The 12,500-nt window shown below is 39.5% G+C and overlaps 1 protein-coding gene across 7 annotated transcripts in view; it reads right to left on the bottom strand.

The window, feature by feature from the left end:
* exoc6 (exocyst complex component 6) overlaps positions 1–12,500 on the bottom strand; it is a 54,891-nt gene that overhangs the window by 21,419 nt on the left and 20,972 nt on the right. For 4 of the 7 annotated variants that reach the window (XM_044336979.1, XM_044336980.1, XM_044336983.1 and 1 more), the window contains exons 10-19: positions 12,201–12,284; positions 11,317–11,363; positions 11,026–11,146; positions 8,704–8,775; positions 8,491–8,588; positions 7,240–7,345; positions 6,802–6,911; positions 6,515–6,626; positions 4,312–4,446; positions 3,530–3,709 (exon numbers count right to left, since the gene is read on the bottom strand). In XM_044336979.1, coding sequence (XP_044192914.1) covers positions 3,530–3,709; positions 4,312–4,446; positions 6,515–6,626; positions 6,802–6,911; positions 7,240–7,345; positions 8,491–8,588; positions 8,704–8,775; positions 11,026–11,146; positions 11,317–11,363; positions 12,201–12,284 — 1,065 coding nt within the window. Of the gene's footprint in view, positions 1–2,695; positions 2,726–3,529; positions 3,710–4,311; positions 4,447–6,514; positions 6,627–6,801; positions 6,912–7,239; positions 7,346–8,490; positions 8,589–8,703; positions 8,776–11,025; positions 11,147–11,316; positions 11,364–12,200; positions 12,285–12,500 lie in introns of all 7 variants that reach the window. The other 3 variants (XM_044336977.1, XM_044336978.1, XM_044336981.1) reach the window with 1 other exon arrangement.

Below are 12,500 nucleotides of genomic sequence, written 5' to 3'. Positions count from 1 at the left end.
ATCAGTTAGACCAGCTATGGCTTATTTAGCTTAAAAATCATGTTTATGTCTTGAGGAAACATATGCAATAATAACTCTGCTCTTAATCCATCTACCACTAATTTCAAAGATGACTGTGATTACAGAACATTCTTATCAACTCAACTGTTAATGACATTTTGGTTCTTCTTTAAAAAGGACCAGATGTCTTTATTTGTGTTTAGCAGGAATTTTCACCAACAGTAATAAAGTTGTTTAAGTAAACAGCATGTCTGAGCAGCAATCACAAATTCACTAACAACACCTAACACCTGAAATTAAATATAATATCAAATGATCTTAGTTTTGTCCAGCGAAGTCATTTTCAATTCTGTGACGTTTGGACCATTTTAACTATAAATACTAACTGCTTCAGACTCTCCACCTCACCGACTCCACTACTGCAACTGCTGCTGCTAGTCAACAATGTGTATAACTTGAGGTTGAGGGTTGCCAGATCATCAGGTCAAGCATCCCTCATATCATGCTCTTTCACTCTTTATCACAGTAGCGCACCTTTTTTCAGAAAATGCAAAAACCTGGCAGCTCTGCAGAGATCTTACTGTTAACATTATGTGGAGTTAAAGGGGCTAGATTGTTTGAGATCAGTAAAAAATCTCGGTAGGGACAATCCAGCAACACCTTGATATTGATAGGGACATGTCCCTACTGTCCATACTCAAATCTGCGTCCATGGCTTGAGGTGTTCTTGATTTTGTGAAAATCCAAGTTTGAAATTATTATCCAGCTTGGAACAAGTGGAACTGTCATAAGTTAAACCTTTCCTCAAGTGTTAAATTCAACAATAATTTTGAAATAATCTGTACAGTACAGTTCATGTTTGTGGTAAACAGGAACTGAACAGTACATCAACACTATCAGTTCTCAAAGACATTCATGCAACAACTGCCAAACACAAGGATGATGTGGTGACTCAAATTTCAAGGATAAAGCACAGCCAACATTCTTACTGAGATAAAGATTTCCATAAGGACACAACCCCTATTAAAAACAACACTGGAGAGACAATCAGTGCCTGCAAAAGACTCTGCACTCTGTTTGTGTCCGTAACGAGGCATTATCTATGGTAATGGGAGCTGAGAGTCGGCTGAACAGTATGTAAATTCTACTTTGTTCAGTTTGTCTCTAGCCGCTGGGTAGCTAACACTAGCAGTCTGTAGATATCAGGCTGATGTTGATAAAAGACAGAGTGTAAAATTGTGAATTGAATTGGTTTCTGAGCTACTTTATTTTTTGGCTCTATCATCCAGCCGTGCACACTCTCTCCAAGCTATTCATTGAAGTGTTGCTTTCACACCACTGTCCACTTCCACATAGACACAAATACTTTCAAAAAAATGCAGCGAGGCATCAAATTAAAGCAAAGGATATGAATAATAAAAAAAATACTCATTCATTCCATTACAATGGCTTATCTACACCTTAAATGTAATAATAAAACTATAAAAACATAATTGACTAGATAAAAACTCAAATTGAGCTTAAATTAAAAAAAACAAAGACAGTGAAGACTAAAACTCAAAATTAACAGAAAAGGGGGAAGACTAAAGCTCCAGAGGTGAGTAAGAGCTGCTGGTCACACACTGTCATATGGACTTGATAGCGAGGCAGAAAGAACAATAAGGCTCATTAAATATATCCCATCATGCAGCTGAAGTAGCAGTTTACAGGCTTGTTGTGAAAGTTGTCCCAAGATTCTTACTCCTACAACAGACAAATTCTGAGAACGTACAGATTTTGTCAAAGTGATGGCATAAAGTCAAGTGCATAAAAGAAAATGAAGGCTGAACATGCCACGTGGTGACACCTCACTAACTCTCATTCTGTGGGAAAAAAAAGATACAGCACATCCTCAAATGGGACCAGATTAAAATCTCTTATGTTACATTCCTGTGCCTGATGCCATGCACTCTCATACCTCAAAATACAACAGTACAGATAAAACTTTGTCATAACTCATGTTAAGTTACAAAAGCATGCAACTGGGCCAACACAGGCAAACAGAAAATAGTGAGTGGGATGTAATGATCGAGTTCTTTAAACACAGGAACAGATGCCCCGAGATAAGATTCCAGTTGATCATGGAAGTTCAGTCTTGAATTTTGGGCTCAATATGTGTGACAACAAAGCTCAGAAAAAGCTAGTAAGTGGAGCTCTGAGGTGAGATTACTTTGTCACACATGACAGTTGCTATTGTGTCCGACGTTGAGATTAATTTTCAAAGCAACTCCACATGTTTACTGTTCTAATTTGATCCTTTTTTTCTTCTGAAATCATGCCCTTTCTTCTGAAACCTACACCCTTGTGAGAGACACAGAAAAGAAGTAAAATAGGTTGCAGAGAGTGAATAAGCTTTCTTGGCCAGCATCTAGCAGCCATTACTGGATCTTCCCCATTGGCTTTGGCTTTCAGCTGTGGTGGTTGCCACTTGATCCTCCCTCACTCAAAATCACCCCTGGATGAGAGCATTTATTGCTAAAATGCAAACATAAACACTGTCGTCCGGTGTCCCCAATAAGGGTTACAACAGGTGCCAGAAGAACCAACAAGCCTGGAGTAGTGGAGCTTCCACAGTCAAACATAAGCATGCTTTTCATCTCCCCTCTGCCTGTAAAAAGGCAGTAAAGTGGTGTAACAGCCAGGCAGGAATACTCACCGACATCGATGCATGGTCATTGTTGTTATTCTGAGCAGAGACACCCCCAAACCAACCAAAAATGGAAGAGGGGGAGGGAAAGAGGGAAAGGACAGGAAAAGAAATGTGGCAACAATAAATGGACAGGAGGAGGTAAATTCAACTAGAGTAATCGTGCATGCTTGACACAAGTCAAATTAATCAAGGAGTAAAACTGGTAGTAAAACAAATCATTATAGCGTTAAAGTGCTGTTCGTTACAGCGGGTGTGGATGGGGAGACAGGAGACAAACAAGCTGGAACTCATTCAAGACGGGAAGGGATGTTTGGAGAGAAGAGCAGGCACGTGGCCCACGGAGAGAGGAACTCAACAGGCTGCAGTTGCCAAAACACACATTTACTGACCAAGTCCATCACACTTTGCTATCACCAAATAGTGCCTTGTTCAGGTGGATGATGTCAGTATGTGCAAAAAGCAGTCTACAAGTCAGTAACAGCACAATCACCATGCATATGGACCGAACGTAACACATACTCAATTCAACTTTGCACAAACTTCAAAACAAGTCACTTTCAGACAGTACACACATTTTAATAGGGATGTGATGAACATCACAGCAAAGCAAAACAAGCAAAAACAGCAGACAACTGTGGGGGGTTTAGGGAAAATGGAAAGAAAAAAAAAGAAATGATCACATCCCTATTACCAACAAAAACACAATCAACACTGCCACACACTGTTTAAATACAACTAAAATCAATCTCAAAACCAAGAAGACAATGTCCCACACTTCCAAGAGAAAGGCGGCGGGTTCAAGGTAAATGGGTCAGAGGTTAGTGGGCGTGTCCAACTCACCGGGAGGTGTGTGAAGACCTGGAAAGTGGAACGCAGGAAGTTGATCAGGTCCATGAGATATCCAGACGCACGACCGTCCGACTCAGCCATGCCCCATTCATAGTCTGCAAGCTGGATAAACTCATCGATCTTCTGGTTCAGTTTGGTATAAATCTCTCCCTCTGCAGCATGACGAGCATCCTGGAAAACATCTTTTATGAGATCCTTTGACCAGACTTAATTTAAAAAAAATAGTTTTAAATACATACAGTCATCCTGGAACAGAGATACAAATTTCTATGTATGCATGAACAATCTGCCAACCTGAAAACTGTTATGCTAGCTTTTATGCTAGCATTAGCAATTTGTCAGACCATGGCCCTGTTCTTCAAATGTGGACAACTGAGTTAGCGTGATTTGAACGTGATTTAACAAATGACTAGAAAAGTTTTGATACACAGTACTATTGACTGATGATGAGAACGTTAATAATCAAAATTTGTTGGTGTAATTATCTCAACTTAATTTCACATGAGTGAAATACATACACATGATGAAATATGATATATAATCAAATATAGCCAATACAATTGGCTGCCACACTGAACTATTGTTAGAACAATCATATTATCACATGAGAGCTTTGTTTGTGTTGCTTTTATTTAGCATGCTGACTGTCTTTAGTCAAAGACAGAGGAAAAAATGTGCCCCGAAGACACATTATTCCAAAAACAAACATCAGTGATTAACATATACACAAAATATAAACACAAAGAAGAATCCATATCACATTCATGTGTTACCTTGAAGGTGGACAAGCCATAAAGTCTTGTGGTGTGTACTGTTTCGGGGGAGACGTTGGTGATGTTTGTTATGAACTCCTCTAGATACCTGCAGGCCTGCTCCAGGTGGGTGGTGTTAATGATGATCTGCACCAGCTACAGAGAGAGAACAAGGTTCAGCTTTTAGACTAAATTCAGGTCACCGCGTAACAAAATGGAGGAGCTCCACATAAACAGAAGGTTTTGTCATGAGTACATGCATCATGGTGTTCACTGAATCATGGCTCCACCAGGATATACCAGACTCAATGCTGGAGCTGAGTAATAACTGGTGTAAACAATACACAATTAGAGAAACTACATGCGACCCTGACTTAGAAGTGCTCTGTCTCTCCATGAGACCTCCCTTACCTCCCTTGAGAGTTTGGGAACATCATCATCTGTGCTGTGTATATTCCTCCAAGTGGAAATGAGCTGCAAATCATCTGCCAGAACGCCTTCACACCCAACTCTAGTGCACTCCTAAGGCCCTCATCTTCATTCTTGATATCTGTTGACTTGAATAAGCACTAACAGGATTTCACCAGAATGTTAAATGTGGAACCAGCCTACAAAGCCAAGGCTCCTCCTCTCTCCAACTTAGATAACTCGGCTGTTCGTCTCATGCCCACATATAGATCTGTGTTGAACCAAAGCAGGTACAGACCATTTTTAGCAAAGTATGCAATTAGAAATCAATGGGGATAGATGGCTTACCCACCTTCCTGCTAAAAAAATTCTCATCAGAACTAACTGTGGCATGGAATCCTGTTTTTCAACAGTCCTTTTGACAGTCACGCTGTTCCAGCTCTCTGAAAAAATCTGCCCATCTGTACAGAGGATGCTGTTATCAGTGTAACACACCTGATTAGTAAGCATTTAGAGGACCCCAAGGCATATTCACGTGTTTTATTTACAGATTTTATTTCAGCTTTTACTACACTCCAACCACATCTGTTGTTCAGAAGTTAAATGACATGCATGCTGTGTGCTAGGCTGGCTCAGAGACCAAGATCATGTTCTTTCACAAGATCACATTCTACAACGCTATGCTGGAACACATCATTAGATATCATGGTATGGCACCCTTACAGTCCAGTTAACATCAAGAATTGACAATATGGTGAAAACAGCAATGGAAGTGATAGGGAAGAAAAACACCCGTCCCTTCACACTAATTATGAGAGAACTGTTGTTAGATATGCACATAGAATTCTGAAGGACCCTTCACACATTCTATATTCTGAATATGAACTATTACCTTCAGGTAGTAAATGTGAAAACAACCACTGTAAGCTTTTTTTCCTCCCTACATCCATAGCACTTCTCAACAAACAACCAGATCGATCCTTACTTGTAGTGCCTCATAAGTAAGGAGGCACTGTTGCATTCAGCTTTATGCATTATGAATTTTGGTTGTATGGTTTCATTCCTCATTTTATAATGTTTGGGTATTTATATCTTTCACCTCTCTGGGCATGTGCAATATTTACATATATTTTCTATTTTGTTGTATGTAATTACTAGGGATGTGCAGAGATCCCAGTATTTGTATTTGTATCTGTATTTGTTAAGGCAGCAAAATTATTTGTATCTGTATTTGTATTTGAATAAAAGTGGAAAGAGGCTTAAAAATCCTGTTTTTGTTTTTATTACGCTTTTAATTTTAGAAAATTATGATGATTACTAAGCTAAAACTTAACTCATCGCCTCACTGCAGCCAGACCTATCTATTTGTACACCCATAACACAGAGACAGCACACCGTGTCACGTATAGGGAGGAACTTCAAAGGCAATTAATGCTTTGCACTTCTCATTTATTGCCTATTTTTTACAACCTAACTTTGTGGAAAGGAGAAGGGGAACAACAGTTTATGGAGAGTCTTTAAGAGCACTTTGCTTGTGTCAGTAGCTCAACTTTATCTCTGGGGAACACCCCCAACAAATAATTTTTAAAATATTTGTATGAAACAAAATATTCGTATAAAACCCACTATTTGTGCTTTGCCAAATAATGTATTTATATTCAGGCACACCCCTAGTAATTACATATTGAATTTAAGGTGATTGCAGTTGTATGTAGCACTACTGTCCAAGTCAAATTTCAAATATCTTATCTTCAATAATAAACCATTGGTCTACAGCATGGGTGAACTCTGTTGGTAACATTAGCGTTGATCCTACCTCAGTTAGTCCTATGTGAGGTTTCTTGATGAGGTTTTGCAGACAGCTGCTGAGTGTTCTTGTCAGCAGCAGGTTGGTTGATTTTCGCAACATATCGTCAATCTCTGTTGAACTGGATAAACAAACAAACTTTATGTTTAAGAATGTCCAGAATTTCCAGAATGTCCAGTTGCACAACACAGAGACAAAAAACCTTGAGAAAGATTAGTAAGTCTGCTTCATAGAGATTTGTCACTGAGTCTTGACCTACTGGAACGAGCATACAGTGACTGTTCTGTGAGACCTACCTGCGGTGTAGTGACTCTGAGAACTTGAGACTGGCGTAAATGAACTCTTTAACCTGTGTGTAGATCTGAGGGACAGACTGGGACATTGGCAGCTTCTTAGGAAAGTCCTGCTGCTTACACACACACAGACAGACAAAAAAATACAGAAAACAGTTTTAAATCAGTGATTCATTATCTAATTCCACATTGAGGTCAATAAATTCAAGTCCTATCTGTCGGCATCTGGAGAAATGTTTTTCATATTCACCTCAGTTTCATTCTTCAAAACACTTTTACCTAATGCAGCAGTGCTGTAGAAATTAAATGTCAAATGTCCGATAAGAAGACTACAATACTACTGATTTTGCATACATTCTAATAACTAATAGCTTTATGAATAGGTGCTCAGGACCAACTTACTAGCTCTGTGGGTCAGTACATGTTACATGAACTTGTTACCTTCTCTATCTCAGCATCATGGAAGGGAAAGCGGCTGACCACCAGTTTATATTCCTCCTCTGTTTCCACTGGGATGGGACTGTAGTTGTCCAACTCAAAGATCTCCCTGTGGAAAATAACAGTTTAGTGTTTGTGCACAGTATTAGAGCTTTGAGAATCTCTCTCTTTAACACAAAGTACAGTTTGTTCAGTTGTTTTCATCAACTTTCATCTGAAGGTGAAAACGTGCTGTAGTTTTATTTTCTTGTACTTATCAGAAATGTGTACCCATAAGTACAAAATAAAGGTCATACAATCATCATGGAGATTTGTACATGTGTTAAGACAACAATCTGATATTTCAATATCATAAAAGTCCTCTCTGAAAAGAAATAAGTTACATAACCTGTACCAAGATCAAGACTTATGATCGATACAACACATTTAAGATCGCAAGACATGTGGCATTAACAACTTTTTTGTGAGACTGACGCATTTTGTTTTGTGGCCTTTGTTAGGGTCAACAATGCAGCAACTACCATGGCTTGATGTTGAAGCTAATGTGGAAATACCTTGAAGTGCCACTGACAGCCACTAGATGCTTCAACTGTCTGCCACCCAAAAATCCTCAACTTCTCTCTAGAGATACTAAGAATCATTTTTTTCAACAAATTATTATGGTCTCAGTCTCTTATTTCAGGCCCTCTAATAAGTGTGCTGGTGGTCATTTTGGAAATTATTGCTGCGTTAGTAAGATTTGAAGACTTATAATAGCTTTGATGTCTGCTGTGTGGGCGTTTGATTGATGGCTGTGATTGACAGTTCACCTGCTGCTCTCCATGGCTCCTGGACTCACACTGAGTTACACTACTGTCACAATATTTCACTCAGTTAAATGTTATTGGATTATGATACCTGCACTGTTAGCACAATTTAGCTAAACTGGCAAACTTTAGCTCAAGTAAGGTCAGTGTTCCCAGTAAGCTAGCATTTGCTTGGGTCCGAGGTAGTGGGATGTGTTTCTAGAGCATGAAAGGCAACACTCCGTACATCACACCTCGCTATGTCCATCTTTATATAGATTCCATGTGGTCAATGCATTCGTCTTATAATATGTCTTAAAGCGTTATGTGTTAGCAGTAATAGTTCCTGAAGCGTCGTTGGAGTTTTGATCAAAACTTAAGGATGTAACTACCTGCTTGGTTTTGCCTCACACTTTAAAAGATGAGCAGAAATACAACTACAGACAGACAGGCAAACAGCAAAGCCCACCTGAAAACCAGTGCCCACTTCTTCAGCAGAGTTTCATTGTACTGGTCTCTGACCTCAAACAGTAAGTCAAACAGTCGGTTCACTGGAAAACCATAACCCTGTACACACAAACACACAAAATCAAATGTTTCAGCTGCTTTACAACACACCTCACAGTCACAAGTTGTTAAAATGAAGTAAAGCTCTGAGCCTGACTGAGGCCAAAGAACCAACCTGTAGTGTGTCAGCAAAGATGACTATGAGGTTCTTCAGCTCCAGGACCAGGTCTGGATCATCACAGTATGACTGGAGACAACAAATAAAGATTCAGCAAACACTTGGATAGATATAGATTAGATATGGGAGAGATACTGCGTCTGCAACAGCAACAATAATAAGACAATCATTTATGAATGAATGTTAAAAATGAGGTTTGTAAAACAGTGTTATTAAATTTGGTTTTGGAGAGTTGTAGAAATTGTTGGAGGCCCCTCCAGTTACAACATTGGAAAGGTGTTTGGGGGGAGAGGTGTTTCCAAAGCACTTCTGATGAAGCAAACTGGCAGCAGAAGTCTTTTTGCATCATTGCATGGTGCTGAGTAATATAGTATACAGCCAAATGCATATTTAAGATACATTTATTGGGTCATTTTCTCATAAGACAGTCAGAAATATTACAAAGATCAGCTGGAGACAGGGCTTTCCAACCAGTTCACAAAATGTATGCTAATTAGCTAGCAATCTATAGCTAATAAAATCTGCCAGTGATAGACAGCATGTCAGCAACATCAACAGTCATTGACTAAAACTGAGAAGCTGCTTTTGTCTTCTTCTGTTTGAGCTCAAAGACAGCAGCTGTTTCTGAAACCACTTCCTCTTTACTACATAGTGCATTATATTTATTTTCTGTTATTTTATTTAAGTGTCTGAATTCTGAGTGTGAAATGTATGCTTTATACAGAGCCCTCAAAAAATCCACAATGGATGAAGGAAGTAGAGGCATGGCATGTACACTACTCTGTGCTAACAATCCCACAATCAAATGCATTACATTTGATTGATACAGCACTATGCCTGCAAAATGATGTGTGTCCCATATGTCAGTTTACTGCTCAAACTTATTGAGTGTCTATTATGTGTTATTATGTTATAGTGAATGAGTGAACAAGTTGTGTTTTCAGACACAGTACTATTCTTCCAAAAATCTTCTACAATGTCATTGTAAACCGTGTGCAATGGTAGACAGCAAAGCTTGACAAGCAACAGTAACTGAGAGGGGTGGGACTTAATGAAGGGTGAATTAACACCAACAAAGTCACTCCATTTTTCTGTAGTTCAGAGTGATTTATGACCCTGAAAGCAGCACAGTCGAGTCCCTTAACATTGACACAAGGATCCTGCCAAACACAGGAGTGTGTAAATCAAGCAAGAGAATGAACACAGCCTGAGATTTGACGTAAAGCAGTAGCCGCCTGCCTCTCTGTTTACTCAGACACACACACACACCAACAATCAGATGGAGACTGGACTAAACAGCAACAAATCACAGCAGTGATAGGAAAGTATCTCAGCAGATTCTTTGTATATGTTTATATCGACCATACTCTGGTCAGTGGTGGAAGAAATGTACAGATGTTTTACTAAACTAGCAATACCACAGTGTTAAAATACACTATACAAATATTTTTCTTAAGTAGTAGAGACTATAGCTCTCAAATGAATGCTTTGTAATACTGAGTACTTGAGTAAATGTACTGATTCTGGTCCATGCTATGTGAGAATATATCATGATTTTTTAGTCAGGGAGTGTATTTTTTTTTAATTTGTTATTATTAATGATGATGAATTGAATAGTAACTGTTGTGTTGGGGGGGGTTTATTCATTAATATATTGAGAGAACTAACAGTTTGTAGACCATTTGTAATTATTATTTCTGAACATTTGTACACTGAATTTGAGGTGAGCAGGCTCCTCCTCGACAGGTCTGTGAAAGACTTTCTCCCTTCGGGCTGACCATGCAGTGGTAAAAGCAGGAACCTGGCAGAGTGGAGCTGCCTGTGTCATGGCCCAGCAGAGGGGCTGCAGGCCAGGGGGCAGACCCAGGGCTTTGTAAGTCTTCTCACCCCACACTGTGCGGCCCATTCTCTGGCCTGTTAGCATAATTCTCTGGGTCATTTACAACTGACTGGAGCCCAGCTGTCAGGAATATGCCTTCTTAATCTGCTGTTATTGTTGCAATCTGTCTCTCATTAAGGCTCCAATGACCTCCTCTTTGGCTGCATGCGTATGTGTGTTTTGACCTCTTCTCTTGAGAGTGACATCATTAGTGTGTTTGTGGGTGCACTGACCTCCACAGTGTTGTGTGTGTGTGTGTGTGTGTGTATCAGCCAATGAATGAAGGTTCTTAAAGGATAAATAGATCCACAGCAGGCTCTATTATCTCTATTAACTCTCAACAGTCTCCTTTGCTTTCACAGCTCACTCCCTGCTGGTGTGTGTATGTGTGTGTGTGTGTGTGTGTGTGCGCATGTGTGTGTGAGTGAGTGAGAGCCTACAGAGTGCGTTCGGAGCACAGCGATGATCTTGGACAGGGCCATGTTCCACAGTTCATCAGTGAAAGCTCTGGTCACCAGCCCCCGTGCGGCATGGAGGATATGGTCCTCCACAACAAAGAACCTGATCACACACACACACAAACACACACACACACACACACACACACACACACACACACACACACACACACACACACACACAGAAAAGTCAAGATAATCATCAAGTCAGTGGGATGTCATGTAAAAATGAAATTCTGTACTGAGATACTGAAGTGTAAAAAAAAATCTCACCCCACAATCTGATTGAAGTATTTTCTGTAGCCTTCCACGGTCTCATGCTGGACATTCACACGCACACACACAAACACACACACACACACACAAATCCATGTTAACACACACAGCAACCATCACAGCATAGTGCTTCTTAAGTCATCACCTGATATAGATTGATAGATTGATAAAGATAGAATGTTATCTTGTGGTATTGCATTTGTGAGTATGGACTGATTTACAAGTTCAGTCAAATTCTGACATCCAAAACAAGGCAACAAGGTGATGCAAGAAATGATCAGTCCTCCTTTTTAACAATGTTTGTTGTTTTTTTACAGTTACTGTTGACCACTTTATGCTTCCACTTAAGAGACACTATGTGTAGACACTTAATGTGACTACAAGGCTTTTCAAATGATTCTCATAGCAGCCAGTTTTGAGGCTATCCTGGTGGAAGTCAGTGCAGTCTTCAGGGGTAGCAGCCATTTCTTTTTGTTGTCTTTTTTGATACTACCACAAGGGGGTGACGACAAGAGAACTGTTCTAATTCCATACACAGTTGCTCCAAGTGAAAATTGGAATAGAGTGGAATTCAGTGCCCTCATTTAATATGCTCTATTTTCCTTAAATGAAAACTTTAGTCAAGAAAAGAACTGGAGAGCATTTTCCAGCACTAAAGGTGGGGCTTGTTAATTACTGCCTTACTGGCTCGTTCACTTTACTGGCTATCAACTCTTCTACGTCTCTGAGTCAAAGCTGCTTCGTCCAAAACATTTTCCCAAAATGGAAGAGTTGAAGTCAGTAATGTTAACTGAATTTCATAATTATGTGTGTTTAATGATGCTGCCACTATATTAGCAATTGTCTATGGTTCCATTTGAGCCTGTTTGTGTGTTGCTCACCATGTTAGCCTGTGGCTGCAGTACTAGCCTGGCCTGTTTTTTCCTCTGTTTCCTGTAGTAGTTCTCAAATGTTTCTCTGTCACCCTGCAAACACAAAGAAATACAACAGACTTCAATAACCACTTCAATGGTAACTGATAACCATAGTACTGTAGGTGGATCAAGATTGTTTTTGTTGTTACAAGTCAGCATGCCTTTATTTAAATATTCAAAAAATGAATGCAGTGGCATAGAATTTAGAGAAATACAGAATCTTGAGGAAACGGAGCATGTTTGAAAGCTGTAATGGTGTAAATGAAA

The sequence above is a fragment of the Thunnus albacares genome, chromosome 20 (genome assembly GCF_914725855.1).
Source record: "Thunnus albacares chromosome 20, fThuAlb1.1, whole genome shotgun sequence".
NCBI classification, from domain to species: Eukaryota; Metazoa; Chordata; class Actinopteri; order Scombriformes; family Scombridae; genus Thunnus; species Thunnus albacares.
Note: the sequence above shows the minus strand (reverse complement) of the source record. Positions and strands in the feature narration are given on the sequence as shown.